At 43.0% G+C, this 21,499-nt stretch overlaps 1 protein-coding gene across 1 annotated transcript in view; it reads right to left on the reverse strand.

Annotated features, from left to right (window-relative positions):
• SH3GL2 (SH3 domain containing GRB2 like 2, endophilin A1) overlaps window positions 1-20,177 on the reverse strand; it is a 99,180-nt gene extending 79,003 nt beyond the window's left edge. Inside the window, exon 1 of the mRNA XM_030466965.1 lies at window positions 20,120-20,177. Within this exon, the coding sequence (XP_030322825.1) occupies window positions 20,120-20,164 (45 nt within the window). The 5' untranslated portion in view covers window positions 20,165-20,177. The remainder of the gene's footprint in view (window positions 1-20,119) is intronic.
• Between the last annotated feature and the right edge of the window lie 1,322 nt (window positions 20,178-21,499).

A 21,499-nucleotide genomic window follows, 5' to 3' on the forward strand; every position in this document is an offset into this window, starting at 1 on the left:
ACAGTAAAACAACTTACAAAGCAGAACTGTAGGAGGTGAGATTTCAGATAAATTTTATAGGAGACTCAAAATCCATTTTATTAACAGTCTTAAAGATTCATTAAAGAAGTTTCACACACTGATCCTGTGAACCTAGATAGTGAAAAACAAACTGTACAATGGAGAGGATGTGTAGTTCTTAATCAAATCATTCATTATCCATTATTTTGATACAGTCTCACACAACATCCTCCTCGACAAAATGTCCAGCACAGAGCTGGAGAAATCCATAATACACCGGGAGAAAAACTGGCTGGATGGTAAATGGGGTCACATCAGACTGGCAGCCAGCCACCAGTGGTGTTCCCCAGGGCTCAGTTTTAGGGCCAGTGCCCTTTAATGCTTTTAAAATGATCTGGACACAAGAATTGAATGTACATTAAGTGAGATTGCTAAAATCTTGATAAGAATATGAAATTAGGAGGAGTTGTGGACTCCTTTGAGGGTAGAGAGGCCTTACAGAGAGATCTGCAGAGTCTAGAGAGCTGAGTAATCACAAAACATGACATTTTATGAGAGCGAGTGCATGTTTTTCCAACTGGGACAGGGTAATCCTGGGGGCTCCCACACAAACTGGGGGATGGGACGCTGGAAAGCAGCCCCAGAGAAAGTGACGTGGGGGTCTGACTTGGTGGCAAGTTGCCTATGAGTCACCAGTGTCTCCTGGCATCCAAACGGGCCACCTATGTCGTGGGATGCATCAAGCACAGCATCACCAGCCCATCAAGGGGGGTGACTGTCCCACCCTACACTGCATTGGTGCAGTCCCATGAGGGTCTGAACCAGAACTTGGAAGGAAATGATTACTTGAAAATGTCTGCATTGTGTACTTTAAAGTAAGCATTTTACCCCTGCACTTCTTGGAAAGTTCGGAAACCTTGATGTTCAAATGAAGAACAATATAAAGCAGACCAGAAGTCTTTTTTAAAATCATGCTTTTAATCCAGCTCCTCCACTGCATAATGGCCCACCTTATGATTTTTAAATATTCACAGCTGACTATGGTACATATCAAGATAGCACTGCTTGTCTCATTAAAATACTGTAATTTCCAACTAGGATATGTAACATAAAATATTAATCATCACTTCAGAAGCCACTTCTATGCCTTAATTTGTACCAGATAATTTTCTGCTTAAGTCTGCTCCAAAAAGCTTGCTAATATTTTTCATGTATCCATATTTTGCCCTTTTGTTTGTGTTTGCAGCAGACACATTTACATTAGCACCACTTTTAGATGTTTTGAATTGGTCATATGGTAGTAATAGCTTGTCATTTTCTCTTATCTATCTCACTTCATGATGAAGTCTGCCCAAAAAGGTCCTGCACACATCTAAATATCTCCTACACAAAAGTGCCTATCTCCTTTGTCTGCATGTAATGTGCACATCCTCATGGCTGGGGGTTCTTGATACACAGCCATATACACATCTGTGGATAGGGGATACATTGCAGTCGTCTTACTGCTAGTTCCATGATGGAAAAAAAAGCTCAGAATACGAAATGAAAAAGGCTTGCATGTCTGCGGGGAGGCTCTAATTAGATACAAGAATTTTAAATCCATCTCCAAATGCAAAGAAGCAGAGAGTGACTCACAGGCCCTTCTGCAGAGTGTGAAGAAGAGAAATTAGCAGGGAATATGAGGATTATGTTGGCAGAAGAACTGCTATAAAAACAAATACATTGTAGTGTAAAAAAAAACCAAGCACAAATAATGTATTTATCCTGGGATACATTTATCCTCATATTTATTTGCAGCATGAGTTATAGTAGTCTGAGGGCAAAGCAATCTCTGTGTTGTTACCTAGACACATGCCCTCCTGTACCTCAGTCATGTCCAGCTCCTTTGAACACTTCACTGAAAAAATACAACACAGGTTATTCAGGTTGAGATGCCCTGCTTGAACAATTCTTTGCAAATCATTAGTTTGTATCAGTTCAGAGAAAAGGAGGAGTATCTTCGGTCATAGGAGTGCCAAGCTGGTGAAGACAGCTTTAAACTAAAATTCTCTGCAACAGGGAAACTCAGTCTATCCCACTTCTATCAATTACTGGCAAGAGCCAGTAATAGACACCTGGAGATGTATCACAGGTCAGCAGGAGTGCACCTAATTACAGCATGAAGGAATTCCAGACACTCCAGCCAGGAAAGTATTTTAATTGGGGCCCAACTTACATATCTATTCACAAACACATGGCAACGTGGGGAATAAACAAGTGGAGTTAGACACGTGCACATGCCTACAGGACTGTGATTTTATTGGCATTGTAGAGATATGGTGGAATGGACAAGGAAGTGGGAGGATGGTGGCAGTGAAAGAGTTGAGATCAATTGCCTGATGTCCAGCAGGGAACCAGTGACAAATGAGTTCCTCAGGTAGCTAATCACTGCTAATCGCTAAACACTTCTGGGACCAGTGCTGTTTAACATCTTTGTCAGCAACATGAACAGTGGAACTGAGTGCACCTTGAGCAGGTTTGCTGATGATGCCTAGCCGAGTGGTGCAGCGGACACGCTGGATGGCATGATATCCAAAGGGACCTGGCAAGGTCTGAGAGGTGGGCCCATGCCAACCACATGAAGTTCAACAAAATTCAAATACAATCTGGGCAGAAAGTGGATTGGGAGTAGCCCTGAGGAAAAGGACTTGGGGGCATTGGTTGATGTGAAGCTCAACGTGAGCCAGCAATGTGTGTTTGCATTCTGGAAAGCCAACCATATCCTGGGCTGCGTCAAAAAAAATGTGGTCAGGAGGTCAAGGGAGGTGACTCTCCACCCTCTACCTGGCTCTTGTGAGAATCCAGCTTGAGTACTGTGTCCAGTTCTGGAGCCCCCAGCCCCCAGGAAAGACACGGAGCTGCTGGACCAAGTCCAGAGGAGGGACATGATGATGACCAGAGGGCTGGAGCACCTCTCCTATGAAGACAGATGAGAGAGTTGGGGTTGTTCAGAACGGAGATGTAGGGAGACCTTGGAGAGGCCTTTCAATACCTGAGGGGACTACAGGAGATATGGGCACAAACTTTTTACCAGGACCTGTAGAGATAGGACAAGGGGTAATAATTTTAAACTGGGAGAGGGTAGATTTAGACTACATATTAAGAAGAAATGTTCTGCAATGAGGGTGGGGAAACACTGGAACAGGTAGCCCAGAGAGGTTGTAGAAGCCCCCATCCCTGGAAACATTCAAGATAAAATTGGACTGGCAACTGGCAACTCTGAGCAAACTGATATGGTTGAAGATGTCCTTGTTCGCTGCTGCAGGGCTGGACTACATGGCATTTAAAGGCCCCTTACAAGCCAACCCATTCTGTAATTCCATGATTCCTTGGTATTAAAGAACCAATAACACTTCCGATGCTGCTCAGTGATGCCATTAAGACTTATGTGCAAAAATTTGTAGTAGCCCTCGAAAACACAAGTAAAAAGAAGGAACAGAGCACTCATGAAGGCTATTTGTGTAAGTACAGATAGACACTCTTTCTGCAGCATGAAAGTAAAGTACACTCTTTTTTTAAAGTAAATTTTTCCTGAATTTCAGGTTTTTTTTCTATTCGCACAAATACTTCTAGGGTTCCATTTAGTCCTTGCAAGCATTTGAGGTTCTGACATTAAAAATAATTTTATCTTCTTAAAATCTGTAACACTATTAATGATGAAAAAATAAAAGGCTCCTAAAAATTGCATGGTCTCATCACACAATGTTAAGCTTCTTCAAACTGCTCTCTCACCTGTCAAACCTTTTGAAATCCACCATTTCAATTCAAAGATTATTAAAATATATGTGTATATCAGTATAATGGTTAAAATTGCACAAACTGGCACTGCTTCACTTACATACTAGCAATAGGACTTTTGTACTTGAACCACTATGGCCAGCACAGACATAAAAGAAACATATCATAGTCTTCCCACAACTTCACTTCCATGAGTGGTCATAGTCCTCCTAATAGTGTGGGGCAAGATGGGCACAAAATGTTAGATACTTCCTTTCCTTGTAGCAAACACTGTAAACTACAGCCTGACTAGCTAGGCCTCCTCCAAGCCCCACAGCTGTCAGACACACCTAGAGGTGCTTTGAGGCATCTCCCACTCTTTTACCAAGAACACATTTTGCATGCTAGCTGGACATGTAGCTTTTGCATGGATAAAACAGAAAACACCCTAAAACGCTCTTTTTCCCTATTTAAAACCTGAAAGATAATTTGTCTATCTCAGGACTGAGTTTGAGCCACCTATAGGTCTAGTAAGTTAGAAAAGTTCACAGAAAAAAAAATAATTCGGGGTGTGTCCTTGTGGAAAACCCTTTAGCCTCCATGTCTTGAGCAAACCTATTATTAAATAGGAAGTACATCAATCTGTTTAACGAGAGAATGATTGTCATCACATATATTAACAAAACTATAAATTCCTTCAGGGTTTAAATTATTATTCATGAGAAGTGGCTTGTATTCCAATCTGTTAAGCTTTTGTGGGAAGTGGTAAAGTGTAGCCAGACAGCTCACTTAGAAAGATGAAGAATTAGGATCAACTTATTCTTAATGCAGAACATTTACATCTTCATCTACATCTTCAACTTTACAAATAAATTAAGGACTTAAAACCAACATCAATGTACAGGATGCCCCCAACTTTCTTTTACCACACAAAACAAGTAAGCTGTAGTGCAAATGAAGGATGGGAAGGTAGTTAAAATTTATGCCATGTGGTTCTGCATTGCTTGACTGGAAGTATCTGGAAAGATTACGACTCCAGTGGCCAGAAGATGTCTTGCTCTTGGCTCTTCAGAGGGATGCACAGTCCCAGGACTTCCTATACTGACCTAAGATTCTTCAGTTCCTACAAGGAGCTTGGCCTATTGAGCAGATTAATTCATCAGATCTTTCAGCCTTACTGAATACTTGATCAACAAACAAAAAATCTCAGCTGGCATCTCATGGAGAAATAGTGTGTCTGTCTCTGACTAAAAAGTGTACTTTTAAAACAACACATTTCAAATCACTCACGAGGTCTGGCTATGGCAATTTAGCAAGTCAGGAATTACACAGCTGTTTTTTCAGTACCACATCTTCGGCATATTGGTGAGACAAAATTGATGCAAAACAGGGAGATAAATTCACAGAAAAGCTTGCACTGCCAGGGGAGACTCCTGGGTAAGTAGGAATGTGTATTGCCCAGTGTTTGCCTGGGTGTGCAGAAAAGGAGTGGTTAGGAATTCAGGTCAACTGAGGCAGATATTGGAGCTCACAACAGAACACAGAAGTGGTCCCTCACCAGCATCCTTGTTTTGTATGATCCAAACTTTGGAGATGTGTAAAATCAGTGCTGTAGCATGGCAGCCAGTACCGCAGATATGCTAAAGATGAACTCCTTGATGGCAAGACAGTGGTGTTACCCAGAGCACCAGAGATCACAGTGAGGCAGACTGATTTTCAGAAGTCCATAGACTCTTAGTATTTCATGGCTTTGTAAGAGTTCCCATGTAGGTCTGTGTCACAGAAGATACAATCTTGTTCTTTAGCATGCATTAAAAGTAAAGAAACCTGCTCAGCCACATCTGTTCACTATTACACCATTCAAAACCAACCAACAAACAAAAAGACCAAACATCCCTAAATGTCCCTAAATCTATTATTTCTTCTGCTTGTGGACAATGTTACTTTTTTTCTTTTGTCCATCTTGCTTGCTAATGAAGTTAGTAGCAGCCAAGCAACTTTGTAAATTTAAAACTTAAGTCAACCCATCAACTGAACAGAGAACTTTAAATAAAGCAAGACTTCAAATATTCAATTGCCACAGAAAAGCTCTCCTGTACTTGGATTATTTCCTGCAGTTTCCACAAGCATTTAGCTTAAGTATTTCAAGTAGTGCAAATAAATTGAAAAGATAAATGCTTAGCAACAACCAAGTACCCTTTCCAGACAGCAGGTGCATTAGCATTTCAATGAAGATCAGGAATTAACTTTTAAAAATAAATATTATGATCATCCTCATTTACCACTATGATTTAGATTGCAGAGCAGTCTCGTAGCATGTGAACTGGATCGCTTTTGAATGACGTAGAAATTTCTCTCCAAGAGCTCACCTGATGTGCTGTTGGCAGGAATTCAGTCCACAGGACTAGAGGTTGTCCAAAATCAAACTATAAATAAATAATAAACCTTAACTATGGTTCTCTGTGCCGACTGCTTTGTTACACAGACCTATGCCTTTTGCACTGTATGACTTTCCATCACAGACCTAGCCTCAGAAGTTCATGTCAGCTGCTACATCACTCAACCTGAAAGAAAGCAAGAGGGGGAGGCACAACTATGCACCCGTCAAAGATGTGGCACATATTGTAAACTAGAACAGTTCCCAGAGGAGGTATGTTGAAAGAAGACAAAATGGCTTAGAGGAGTTTTTGTCAGGTCTTTGCAATGGCTTTCATCTATCACTTTCCGTGTGTTGTTTTCCTCTCAAATCTCTTTAAGGCCTATGGTTATGGTTAGAAGAAAACATTACAGTTGTCTTGTAATATTTCTTATATCCATATGATCATCATTGTAATTATATGGTTGTAAGAAAACATTAGCTTTTACCCTTAGAAAGAAACAAAAATTTAAACCCTGAAGTCAACACAATTCAGAAATTAAAAAGGAGACAGCATTATTTTTTTTTAAATCCTGACTCTCTAATGTTTTCTTAATCTTCAGGATTCTATCCTGCAAAAACACTTGGTTAAAAAAAAAATCTTAAAAATTACTTCTGCACACTTTAAATAAAATAAATAAGTAAAATACCCTAAAATGAACAGAATTTGTTCTTTAGAATGTTCTGCTGCTGAGTAAAGGCATATAGCAGACACATCACTGAATGTCTCCTGTCAATAACAGGTCACCCCCATTTTTCATGTGCCACAAGTCTCAGTAAGACAGAAAATTCTGAAGAAAAAAAAAATTAAGGCTTTTTTATTCATCTTTTTTTTTTCAAGACCTTTGACACTACATGAACACTGCTTTTGTGAACAGAATTATCCACCTTTAAAATATTATGTTTTAAAATTAAGTCATACTATGCTTTTTTATAACTTAAAGCAGTAGTTAATGACAGCACCCTTACTATTTTAAGAATCAATAAGGCATCAGAACAAATCCCAGCCTTTCCAGCCTGCAAACCAAAGACATTATTTCAGTAGAGCCAAGGAGTCACAATCACAGTCACAATTAATTCACTGCTTAAGTCCCAGCTCATTGGTCACATTGAGATGTTGCAGAGGAAACTAAGGGAACAAAAACACTGCCAGAAATTCCTCAGATGTCAAAGGATGGCACAGAAAAAGAGGCAACAGCCACTTTTTTCTCACTCCTGCTCACTTTGCAGCAATGATGTGGGAAAAGACATGGTTACAGAAGGGTGCACTGCAGAGGTTTTCGTCTTGGCACGGGATGGGTAGGGTTGTGGCAGAAAACAAAGTTGCTGTAGCTATGCTTTGATTTTTTTTTTCTTTTTTCTTTTTTTTTCCTTTTCTTTTTTTTTCTTTTTTTTTTTTTTTTTTCCTTTTTTTCTCCCTATCCAATCATCCCTGGACTTTTTTGTCAAGGAGGTGGGTTTACCTGTGACAGGACAGGACTGAGTTCCCCTATCTTTCCCTCAAGGCCTCCCCATAGCTTAGCATAAGGAAGGCAGAAAAGGCTATTACTTCATTCTTCTGTATACTGAAGGTAACTTCCAAGGCAAACCCAGGCAAATAAAAATGGAGCAAGAATACTCCAAAGCAGTCAGTTCTCACCTGGGAATACTAAGGAGTAAATTGGCATCCATGTTTATTTACACCACCAAGTTTCAGTATAGCACATCTGAAACATATAACCACAAAACCTGTCCTCCTCAAGGACAACTGCAGAGACTTTAAAGGCAGAAAATGGACACCTGAACCAACTGCTAATATATGAGTGATACAGACACTGTGACTACTTGCATCATGTATTAGAGAACACAGTCATAAGAGTCACAATAAGAGTCACAATAATGGTCATACTGAGGGTCATAATCTCCCTCACATGCTCTTCTGTTAAGTCCTCCATGCAGTGATAATAAAGTTCCTAAACTACAGCATGTAAAATCAACACCTGGTCCCACTCTTCCCTCTAGCTGGCTGCCTATTACCTGCTGCTTCACCTGCTCTCAAAAACCCTAAAATTCAGGCAGGTCTCATCACTCGTTTATCTATCCACAGGGTTGTTACTTATACTCCTGATCTTGTCTTCATGTCCTAACAAAAAGCTTACTTAATATGCATGGCTTCTCCCTGAGCAGCTTAATTTACCTTTAGAACTTTCATTTTAGTGCAAAAAAAACCCTCAAATACAGCATTCAAAGGAAATACAGGCCTGAGTAACAATTTTTTACAAGGGTTTGAAAGAAATACTGAGACAAAAGCAGGAAAACAAAACGCCTACAGCAGTGAAACTGTATATGTTCTTGTAGATCACAAAGTTTCCCTGGACACAAGCATAGCTAATCTGCAAACACAAATGAGAAAAATATTGGTATAGAATACTATGCTTCATAGCAGCTGCACTTATTTTTCAAGCTCTCTTGCTTTCTGGAAGAAAAGGCAGGAAGAAAAAGCCCCTGACCGAATGCAAGTGAATAAGACATAACAGCCCCATGTCTGCATGTCTCTAGAGAACCTTCCAAAAGACTACCTGCTTGCTATAAAAGTTGTTAGAAATTCCATATACCTGATTTTAATGTCAGGTTTAGGACATCTCAAGATAAGAGGAGTAAATCAGTAATCACCCTGTCAAGTAATCACCCAGTAATCACCAGAGCCAAAATTACAGCAACAGAAATAAGAGTAAGGCCAGCCCTTGGACATCACTGGATTTTCTCCTCTAGTTTGGTATATACTTTCAAATTTAAGTCTACCCACTTTCTAATTCACTTTTCTCTCAGGAACTTCTTTTTTCATTAAAATGGATTCTGCAGCGGCACCCATATGCCCCAGTTAAAAACTCAATCCAAGCATTGTCTGGTTGTCTTAATGTATCAGGGATGTGCATCAAGAAACACAAGAGCCCAGACCCTAGCTTGAGGAGCTGAGGTTTTCCAGATCTTAAGAGCCACAACCACATGTATGTCCAGAGATTAACATTGATATGGGTAAGGGGGATATATAATTTATTACTTATGCTAAGCACTGAGCAGCACAGAAGAATAGTTCATTTTCTGAAGATATACTGAAAGACTTATTTAGAGGCTACACAAATGCCTTCTCACATTAAAGTAACAGAGCCTTCCACCAACTTTGGGATTATGGAGAAGAAGAACAAAGTGAGACAATTTTGCATTTCTTCATGAAAAGCCATACATCTGTACAGCTAGGAAGTCTGCTACTGCATTTTGCCTTTGCAGCCTAGGCAGGAACTTGCTGTCACTGACAGCACCTCAGGCTGCAGCACAGATGTCACAGCATTGCAGGGAGTCCCAGAAATATGCCAAGACCGAGCTCAGCTTCTGCCTCAGACAGTTTTGAATGTCACTAAGCTGTCTCAATGAGTCAATGACTTGAACCAGGCACTTTTCTGATAGAGAAAGAACCTTTAGCAGAACCTTTGGCAGTTAGCACTGGGGAAATCTTCCACATGCAAAACATAAGGATTGCCAGCCTGCTAAGGATAAACATACTCTCCCTTGGTGAAGGAACAAGGACCTGAGTCACGGAGAGCTTATTTTCCAGTGACTGCTCAGTAGTTTTTGTAAAATGCTATCCCCAAATCAGAGCAGCAGAGGAGTATCTCCTTTTCCTTATCTTTTTTCCTGATGAGACAAGAAATTGCAACAAATGGAATCTCCATCTTAAAAAAAATGCTGTCTTTTCCCATCCTTAGTCATATAGGATTCAAACTGTTCTGAGAAACACCATTAAATCCACCGTGACCTCTTTAACCCACGGTATGGGTGGGTTAAAGTAAGACTGTATGTGCTTTGAGAACACTGGTCATCTTGTCTCTTGGGCTGGAACAATACACAACATCACAGTGTCCAGATCAGAAAGTGGGGATCCTGAATACAGTGGGCTAATAGGGAAGGAGATAGTCAGTGCTGGCTTCATCCACTAATGCCAGCCTCTAGACAGGGCTGTCAATATATACTGGTATCCAGAATTTGCCTCCACTCAGTTTTCAAGAATTTCTGTTGAGGATCCTCCCACTCTTTCGTTTTGCTCCTGATTGCTTTACTTCCACCCACCTTTACAGTTAAATAAAAACCAGAGTGTTCTCCAAACACAAAAAGCTCTACAGTCTATTTCAGGTGTTACAGGATTCTTGACCTTCAAAATGCAGCCATTATGAAGTGTGCTAGTCCAGACCTTTAAGGAGTGATGAGGCATCTGTGAAAATTAGAGGTCCCAAATCAACCTGACTTAAATTATTTTTAATTACAAGATTGCAAAAAGGAATATAAGTTAAATAAGTTATCTATCTTTTGATATCAGGTATTTTTGGCAATTACTTTAGTAAGAGAATCCAACTCCTACCTACCATGCAAAGATTAACTTTTCTGCAATGTGCCTTTTTTGTAGTAGTTTACATAGATAAAACAAACAGGACAAAACTGATAGAGGAAAATACATTATTATGCACAGCAGACTTGTCATTTTCACAGAATCACAGAATTATGAGTTGGAAGGGCCCTCTAGAGAGCATCTAGCCCAACTCTTTCACTTTCGATCACCTATCAATAGTCTTCAATAACAGGGAAAGTCCTGGAGGTCAGCAAATGTAATGACCAACTACCAGAAGAGCTGGAAAGACAACACAGAGAACTACAGTCCTGTCTGTCTGACCTCAGTGCTGGGGAAGATTACTGAGAAGATCATCTTAAAGGCCATCACTCAGCACATACATTACAAGAAGGCAATCAAGCTGTCAGTCAGCATGAGTTTATGAAAGGCAGGTGCTGTTTGACTGACCTGATCTCCTCCTATGACAAGGTGATCCACCTAGTGGATCAGATAAAGGCTGTGTATGTTGTCTACTCAAAATTTAGTAAAGACTTTGACACAATTTCCCATAGCAATCTGCTTGACAAACTGGCCACTCTTTGCTTAGACAGGCTGGGTAAAAAACTGGCTGGCTGGCTGGGTCCAATGAGTTGTGGTGAATGGAGTTAAATCCAGCTGGCAGCTAGTAATAAGTCATGTTCACTTGTGTATCTTTATCAATGATCAGGATGAGGGGATTGAGTGCCCTTTCAGTCAGTTTGCAGATGACACCAAGTTGGGCAGGAGTATTGATCTGCCTGAGACCAGAAAGGCTCTACACAGAGACTTGGACAGGCTGGATTGGTGGTCCAAGGGAGTCTGTATGAGATTAAACACGGCCCAGTGCTGGGTCCTGAACTTGGGTCACAGGGTTTAGGAAGACTGACATGTTCCATTGGCTATTGATGTGACCTTTTCATAGAAGGCCAGAGGGTTTGTCAAGCATGATTTGCGCTTGGTGAAGCCATGTTGATTGTACCATCACCTCTTCATTATTCTTCTGCCCCAGCAGTGCCTCCAGGAGGATCTGCTCCATGATCTTACCAGGCACAGAGGTGAGACTGTCTGGCCTATAGTCCCCTGGATCTTCCTTCTTTCCCTTTTTGAAAATGGGGCTTATGTTTCCCCTGTTCTTATCAGTGAGCACCTCACTGGACTGCCATGACTTTTGGAATATAATCGACAGGGGTTTAGCAACCACATCTGCCAGTTCCCTCAGTACCCCTGGGTGCATCCCATCGGGTCCCGTGGAGCTGTACACTTTCAGGTTCTTCAGATGGTCATGAACCTGATCTTCACTTACAATGAGCAGTTTTTCCTTCCAACCTTTGCCATTGTCTTCTGTGACTTCAGGAGTGTGGCTGAAGCCTTTGCCAGTGATCACTGAGATAAAGAAGTTGTTGAGAACCTCAGTCTTAAAAATTTTTGCTATTCCCCTTGATCTCCCTGGCTAGATTTAGTTCTGAGTTTTGGCTTTTCTAACGAGATCAGATGCTCAGATAGCTTCCTTAGGTGCCTCGTCATTCTAGATGTCCTTTTTTCCATTCCTTGTAGAGTTTATTTTTGTGTGATAGTATGTCCAGGATCTCCCTGTTCATCCAGGCAGGTGTCCCAGCATTCTTTCCTGCCTTCCTCTTTGTCACTATACAAGAAGGTGATCCTTGAATATTAAACAGCTGTCCTGGGCCCTCCTTCCCTCTAGGGCTTTGTCCCATGATACTTTGGCCAGCAGATCCCTGAAGTGATAAAAATCTGCATGCCTAAAGTCCAGGGTTGTAAGTTTGGAATACATCTTCCTAGATGCCTTGAGGACCTTGAATTCAAGTGCTTCATGATCACTACATCCAAGGCTGTCCCTAAGCCTCATGTTGGTCACCAGCCCTTCCCTGTTAGTAAGAACAAGGTCCATCATAGCACATTTTCTTGTTGGTTCCTCTACCATTTGGAGGAGGAAGTTATCATCTACGTTCCAGGAACATCCTGGATTGGCAGTGCTTTGCTGTGTTGTCTCACCAGCAGATGTCAGGGTGGTTGAAATCAACAGGGTGGTTGAAGACCATGGCCTGTGAACATGAGGCTTCTTTTGTCTGCCTATGGAGGGCCTCTTCTGCTTGGCTCTGCTGGTCAGGTAGCCTGTAGCAAACCCCTACTGTAACATCACCTTCTCCCCTCTTCCCTTTAATCTTAACCCATATGCACTTGATCAGTTTGTCATCCTTCCTCAGGTGAAGCTCCATTGATTCCAGTTGATACTGATGCAGAGGGAAACACCTCCTCCTCTCCTACCCTGCCTGTCCTTGCTAAAGAGCTTGAACCCATCTATCCTTACATTCCAGTCATGGGAATCATCCCGCCACTTTTCAGTAATAGTCACTATGTCATAGCTTTCCAGAAGCACAGTGGCCTTTAATTCATCCTGTTTGTTGCCCAAGCTGCATGCATTCACATAGAGGCACTTCAGCTGGGCTGGCCATGTCACCTTCTTAGGTGAATCCCTCTTGATTCCTTTGGGGTGTCTAAGGGCATCCTCCCTCGCTTGCCTCCCTGGGCAACAAATTAAGAGCCTTTACTAGCACTCCATCTTTCTGCCCCTGGTGTACCACTCCAAATTTTGTTACTATGTCATGGTTGCATGATATTATTACCCCTTCACCCTTCAAATCAAGTTTAAAGCCCTATCCACTGAGTCCTGCCAACCCTTGCCCCAGAATCCTTTATCCCCTCTGGGACAAGTGCATCCCATTATTTGCTTGTAGCTCTGGTGCCATGATCATAGAACCCAATGGCCTGTCGATCACACAAGTTCCAGAGCCATGAATTGACCTGTTAGCTCTTCCTACAATTTCCCTTATCCCTCTTTGATGTCAGAGGGATGGAGAAGAACACAACTTGAGCTTCTCTTCCCTTCACCAGTTGCCCCAAGGCCCTGAAATCTCTTTTAATTGATTGTGTGCCTCTCAATGTTTTGTCATCACTGCCCACACAAAAGAAGTGGGTAATAATCTGAAGGACTCACAGATGTGAATAGATGCGAGATTCACTTCACCAGTCCTCCCCCGGTGACATGTTCACTAGCAGAACCAGTGTTTGAATTTCTTGTCCTTTCAGGAGGCTCTCTGGCATTATATCACAACTCTTTTATAGGCTGCCTATAGCAAGGTTACACTGCTGCTGCCTCAGCAACACTTTTGCTGGAATCAAGTAACACCCTTTCTTTGGTGGAGGAATGGTGAGGAGGAAAGAAGGTGAGAGCAAAACAGCTGTCCTTCGGTTGTCACCTACGTGATGCTGCAACAAATACTCCATCTCAATTTCAGTCTAGATAATAGCATTATCTTTTAGAACACTATTTAGTTACACAGATAGGGCCTCTGTCATGATCACAACAGCATCATCAGTATTAAATTGATTACCCACTGATTACCTAACACGGAAGGCTAGGTAATTCTACTGTGACAAAGATCACTAGAATAATACCATGCTGCAGCTAAGTTTTCTTTTGGCTGTATAATATCACTACTATTGTCCATCAGGGACCACTAGGTGAGAGGGTAATAAATACCAGAGTTATAGAAGCTTAAGGCAAGCAGCACATAGGATGACTCTCTAGTTCCAGGAGGAAAGCTGTTGGAAGGATGTTTTGGCTGCCCCTGAGGGTACCACAGACTTTCACTGTGAAGAGGGCCATGGGCCTTCTTTACCAGGGTATGTCCCACCAAATGATGTCCAGTCACAATTTCTCTTCAGGTGTACTCACAGTGTGGCAACAGCTTCTTGTGGCCTGCAAAGCAGATTGTCAACTCCTTCCTTCCTTTTGAGCTTTTAAAAGTTAAGGACTGCCACAATACTAGGTCACAACAGTCAGTGTGACTCATTAACCAAACTCATCAACCCTACATGCTCCTCAACAAATACTCAAGATCATCCCAGCACCACTGTTACATTTCCACTTCACAGGTACCTAAAACCACATGATCTTTTGCACAGTAAGGTCTCCAAAATCTTCTTCAGTTACCTGTTTATCCTGTTTCAGTACTTTCATGAAGCAGGCTATCGATCAGTACACTAGTCATGAGGACACATTTAAATCTTAAAGACAGTGTTTTGCATGAGTGACCAAGAGCAGCTAGTTCCTTCTTGCTGTGAAATACTTCCAGTGAAGATGAAAGGCATAATATAAATAAATAATATGATGCAAAATGTGTTTTGGGCATAGCATCCTCAGATAATCTTTTCCTCCAAATATCACTGGGACAATAATTGCAGTTGGTTGTCAATTTCTAAGCTTCATATGTACATACCTAAATACCTTCATATACTTAAAAAAAATGGAAACTGTATATACCAAGTGGAAAGATACTGTAATGACAGACGCTAGAGAAATTTTCCCCCAAAAACCAGCAGTTTTTTCTACTGGATTTAGAAAAAGGGTGGAAAGTGGAGCAGACTGTTCAAGCAATCAACAACTCAGAAGGGTTAGACAGTATCCAACTAGAGGGCAATTTAGATTAAGGTCAATTTTTCAACCCTTCAATTATGTAATACCAACAAAAGAACACATGGGAATGATGCCAAATGTGAATACTGTATCTGACAATCAAGCTAGACTGCCCAAACAGAAGGAACTTCCTACCTGCTGTTAAATAATCCTCTCTGCAGCTACGTAATTACTTTTCTAAAAATAGTCTTTATTCCCCTATCAAAAATTTTCTCCCTTTTTCTTCATTTCAAAACATACCGCTCCCACTGACAGAAAACAGCAGACTGCGGGTGGTACATGGCTCTTGAAGAGAGGCTTCTAACAATCATCTTGGGGCACTATCCTGACACCAGTCTCTTCCCTCTTTCCTCCACCTACTCACAATTTTCTACACCACAGGAGAGCTCTTTAAGTCAAATTTACATTGGACTTAAGCTGCACACAGTGCAGCTGCCTCACTAGGAAAAAATACAGCATTGTCCAGTTTCCACAGCCATTCTTAACAGGCCTTACAGACCATACATACCTTAATAGACAAGAGAACTGAGCATTATTTCGTGGGTAGGGATGAGAGAAGCATGGAAGGAGATACGCAGACCCGGAGGAGTCCAGCTTCAGTCACCAGGAGATGGAAAAGACAGGTGAGGGGCTAACACAGGAAAAGCCTGTTTGGCAAGCATACACAAGTTCTGAACACACAGGGACAGTCTGGACAGGGGCTTGATGGGGATTTAGGAAAATACATGTATCAGTGCATCACTATCCACACTCTCCATCAGCATGAGAGGAATGGTAACAACTGGTAGTTGGAGAGTCTAGCAAGTGTAGAAAACAGGTTGTATAAAGGAGGAGTGCTTCACCTACTCTACTGAAAAATGTTTTTCACACTTCTGTCCAAGGAATTAAAAAAATATTCAGCTAGATGAGCCACAATATGAAAACCACTTTAACATTAATTTGAAATTAATTTCCTCCATTTTTACATTCCTAATAATTTCAATGGAACTTCAAACACACACTTCAGAACTTCCGTTGGGCCCATCCTAAAAAGCAGACACTCTTACAGGATATTTTCAAAACAGATTACCAACTTTTTAAAACTCTGTCTAAATTCTAACCTGCTCTTTTTTGCAAATGAACCAATGTATACCAATTTCAATCAATGCAGAACCTCAACAAAGCCCACAGGATATTGTGCTACATGGGTTATAGCACAGGTCTCATTTGCTTATTAAACACTTGGGTTAGTTTTTCTGTGCACTTCACAGGCTGCCTTGTTAAAGAGAGAAGTGTGGTAGTTTCCACCTAGAAGTCAGGGTATGCTACAAGCTACTGAAAAACTATGACTGGAGTGGAACTTTTTTTCTTCCACTGTTCTTTTCGTGATCAATCTGTTTCTCTGTAAAACTGTATAAAGTGTAACTTCTGCCTTGGTGTTAAGACAAATCATGTTGTATCACAAAAGCAGAACACATCGGTAGAAAATATTACAGACCTTTTGGTTCAAAACATCACATTAGAGCTGCTATTTAAATGTCAGTCACATTTATTCAGTGGTTCCGAGGGGAGCCTCTAATGTGGACATTCTTGGCATTTTTGTTTGTTTCTTTCCCCAATAAATTATTATTTTCTGAAAGCTCAGCTTTGTGCCTCACAAGAGACATATTATGCAATGAACACAGTCATGTGGAAACAAAGCCCATGCTATTTTAAAACAACTCTGTTCAAATGCCCCAGACTGTCAAACCTGTCTCACCCACAGTCACTCTGGTTGCTTTAAAACCACACAAACCTCTAGGAAGCAACAGTCTCTTGGTCACACTGATGTAGCACTAATGGTAGAAGAATTTGCATGACTTAAAAAAGGTACCATTTGGTGGCACAGCACTTGGACAGCCATTTCTGGAAAAACACTCGGAGCATTCTTCTTAGCTGCAAGATGTCTGACAGATTTGCACCAGCACAGTTAACATTCAAATGGGGTCATTTTTTCTTAGGTGCTCTGTGAGTAATAGCGGCAAATTAATACTTTAACCTGCTCCACACTTGTCAGTCTCACACCTTGTAACTCAACTCCCCATGAATTTCATGACTTACTCTACTTATGCAAACTCAACAGTATTTCTTCAAACTTTTTGACACTGAATAGAGCTGGAACTTAAAATTCTTCTGGAAGGCAAAAGGATGAATACTACATTCACTCAAAGGAGCAAAGTTTGCTCCTGTTCTAAAATGATTCAAAAATGTTGCAGTTAGTTCATGGACTTTGGCAGCCATTAAGTTCTTCAACATGGCTCCTAGCAAACTCAGAATTAAAGTACTCCATGCAGGTTAGTTTGATGTTTTAGAAGTAAAACAATGATGAATGAAAACAAAATGCTCATGTTTTATAAAGCAACCCAGACACGGAATTCACATCATTTTAAGCTGGGGTATGGGGAGCAGACTTCTAAATGAAAGAAAACTTTCTTGTAACATTTAAATTTTGCCACAATTTTTTATATTTCTAAATGAAAGTGTATTTTATATTAATAATATTATGTGCATGTGACTATAAACACTACGTGCATAGATTGTGTACTAATGTTAGGATTATATGTACTAATATTACAACAAGAATAATAGCATTAAAAACAGAAGGAAACTAAACCAGAGACTTCAGAACTTCACAGTGCTGAACTGGGTTAAAGAACAGATCAACCTGAAAAATATTTTGAAATTGTTCCTGGTGTGACTTACGACAATATTATGACAGCACATCATACACAAGTTCTTACGTGATTATGCACCACAGTAAAAATTAGAATATTTTTAAACTTCTATTCTGGTCCTATCTGGGAAGCTTTATTCATACCAGCAATGTCAATCCATATTTCACCTCAGGATTAATTCTTATTCAAAAGGATTACTCCCTTGAGTAAGAACACCACAACTGAGTCCTGGATTTCTCACTTATATTGAAAACAAGCCAATAAACCGATCAGTCGTGCAACCTACTTGTGAGTCATTCTTGTACATTAATATGTCTTCGTGGCCTGCATAAAACAAATCTGTGATAGTCAAGGATGGGTCCAAAAATCCCTGGGTCACCTGATTTCAGGCTGCTAAAGCTGGCATCAGAAACTTAGTATTTTGGTTCCAGACAACTAAAACTCTGCCTTCCTTCTATTATATTACAATATTGCTAAAAATCAGCATGAGACTGTCATCTGAAGGACAGCACAGCATGGACAGACCTTTCACACCATGCTCCCTCCAAAAAAAGATGTTTACCTCTGTTGCTGCAGAGGCACACTCATTAGCTTACAATAATGGAGAACTGAGACTTCTATTGGTGGAAAGCGAGTTTTAACTTGCCCACCTCTTAAAAGTGGGTGATACAGACATTGTAACTCTTATTTTCAGTACCAGAGCTCAGTGCAGCAACTATGATTCCTGGGCTTCTGATAGCACTGTAGGTAGGAGGGGAAGAAATAACAAAGTCGCAGGAACAGATGGGCGCTGCAGGATGGGCTCAGGCACCCTTAACTGCTTCCTATCACAGCTGCCATGAGTACAGCAGGTTTCTGGTGAAGCTTATTTTACCAATGATGCAGCACAATGTGTTATGAAAGGTGAGAGACAATGTCACCCGATGCCTGCATAAGCCAGTGCAGGACCCGACATATGCCATCATTGCATTCAGACTCATAAAGGGTACCAGTGTAGTTGCAAGGCATTGAGAATCAGAAGTTGGACAGATTCTTGGATCATCCTTTCAGGAACACTTCCCAACATTTCAACATCTGATGATGTTGAAACTGATCTGATCAACACTTCCCATCTCATTTCAACATGAGATGGACGGAAAAGGCAAAAATGCAGGTGTTGAAAAGCATAATAGCTCCTGTGCCTTGCATGCTCGCACCTGCAGACTGCTTACAGTGACCATAAGCTGTTACCTGAAGATGTCTGCAATGATGATTAGTAGAAAATAACTATGGGGGTTTTATTTACTTGGGGAAGAAAAAAAAAAAAGAAAAAACCAACAAAAAAACCCCACAAAACAACAACAACAAAACTAAAACAAAAACCCACCACATTACACTAGTCTTGATCTCAAACCTCTAACCCCAAAAATTTCCCCTGACTTCTATGAAACCATTTTAGATTTATGCCCAAAGTATGCTGACTCAGAACCTGATTCAAAAGCTGTACCCTTAGGGACACGCAGATTTTGCATTATGAAACAACTCGAAGACTGGTGGAACATCCACCCTGACCTTCCTGCAGTATCACATCATGCCTAAAGCAACAGGACCAAACATCATTATTCAGATTTCGGTTGTACTCTGGAGCCAGAAAACAAAACACACGCACACACACACAGAAAAAGGTCGTGTTTATTGCTGATTTACTAAGTCAGGCTGTGGAAACTCTGATGGAAACACGGTGCACAGCCCTCGGTAGGGAAGGTCGGAGGCCCACGGCGTGTATCTGCCCCAGCGGTCACCCCCACTGCCTCGAAGTCCTCTCGCTGCCCGCGCTGCCCGGCGAGGGCGGCCCAGGACCCGCTCAAGAAGCCGGGAGCCGCTGCCCGCCTGCCGCAGCGCGGCCGGAGCTGGCGGAGGGCGGGGAAGCAGCGGCTGTGCCCGGTCGGCAGCCCCTCGGCCAGACGCAAGAGTGCACGGATACCCACGCGAGCCCGCGGACACCCGTGCAGAGCCACCCACCGCCGCGCACATCCACGCATCATTCACACTCCTCCACGTTCACGCAAACCCGCGAACCAGGCGCACTCGCGCTTCCTCATGCACCCCCCGCGCACCCTCCCACCAGCAGAGCATCCGCGCGAACCCACCCGTGCATACGACGAAAGCCTCCCCCCCCCCGCACACTCACACACACCACACACGCGCGCATACTACGCCCACCCACGCGTGCATACCCACGCACGAGGGGCGCACGACGCGCAGCACCCCTCAGCCGCCTGCCCCACGCGGCCGAGCACCCCCGGAGGGCAGCCGGGCGGGCACCACGCACCCCTGCGGTGGGGAGCGGAGCAGAGAGGAGCGGGGCGGGGCGTTACCTGGGTCGCTTTGTGGAACTGCTTCTTGAGCCCGGCCACCGACATGGCGAGGCCGCCGCGCTGCAGCCGAGCGAGCGGAGCCGAGGGGAGGTTGCGGTGGTCCCGGGGCAAGCCGCCTGCCCGCCCGCGCCACTCGCGTTGCCCGCACCCGCGGCAGCGGCTGTCAGGCGGCGGCGGTGCGGGGGCGCCGTGACGTCAGGGCGGGACGTACCGCCTCCCACCGGCCGCGGGGGCCGCTCCTCGCCCCCGCCCCCAGGTGCCGTCCGTCCGCCCCCGCAAGCTCTCGCCGCAAGGCTCCGGAGGTCCCGACGGAGACTGCCGGCACCTGGGGGCAGGGAAGAGGAGCGGGGCGGACGCCGTCCCGGGGGATCCCAGCTCCGCGCCCGTCCGCTGAGTTGATCTCCTTCTTCTCCCCCCCCGCCCCCGCGCCCACTCAGCGGTTCGGTTCTCCCGCCCGGGAGTCTCTCTGCAGCTCGGGGTGCCGACCCCGCTCCCCCGAGCCGGCCCGGGACACAAGAATGGTGGGGTCCCTCGGCTCTCCCCTTGCTGCTCCCCAGCAGCAGCCTCGGCAAGGAGGGGTGCACCTGACCCCACGGGATTAGGTGGAGTAGTAATGAGGAAAAAGAGGGGAATGCTTTAGCAGAGGAAGTCAGTGAGTCAGTCTCAGGTCAATCTTCAGGTCCGGAGGCCTGAAGGGTTTGTCTCCAGCTTCTTCGGGCCTGGTTTGTCTCGGACCACAGTCAGCAGTCTGACCCTGGCCGATGGAGTCTTTCACTCTCTCCCATCACAATGTCAGTGATGTGTAGAAATGCAAATCTAAAGCCTGCCCGTTATAACCTGCTGTTGTGGCTGTTGGCTTGAAGGTAAAAGCCTGAAAGGTAAAAAGCCCTATATTTTAACAGTTCAGTGTTGTAAATCCTAGCAAAACAGTAATTAATAATTACTAGGCTCTGACAGCCACATACTAAACAGCACAAGCAATGTAATGATCCTTCTCTGGAGGCTGGACCAGCCACCACATAGGTGTTCTGCAAATCTGCACAACTGAGATGCACACTCTCTTGGCAGCTAGTTGAAACCAGCCGTGCTGTGTTGGCTTTGTAACTCCACCACAGCTGCACTCAACACAAGCTAGTTAGGTGGGATGGCAACATTTTCAGAAGTACCAAAGCTTTTTTCTAAACTCTGTGTGGAGTCATTGTGGTGCACCACACAGGCTTGGAGCATGTAGTCGAGCTACACTGCCTCCCTCACTCTTTAGGCCCATACATCATTTCAGCTCTATGAGGTATGGGGGAACTCAGGTGATTCCATGTAGATGAACCCTGTACCTGGGCGTTCAGAGGCAGAGCAATGCCTCCAGACCACTGAGTTGTACTG

Source organism: Calypte anna, chromosome Z, assembly GCF_003957555.1.
Source record: "Calypte anna isolate BGI_N300 chromosome Z, bCalAnn1_v1.p, whole genome shotgun sequence".
Lineage (NCBI taxonomy): Eukaryota > Metazoa > Chordata > Aves > Apodiformes > Trochilidae > Calypte > Calypte anna.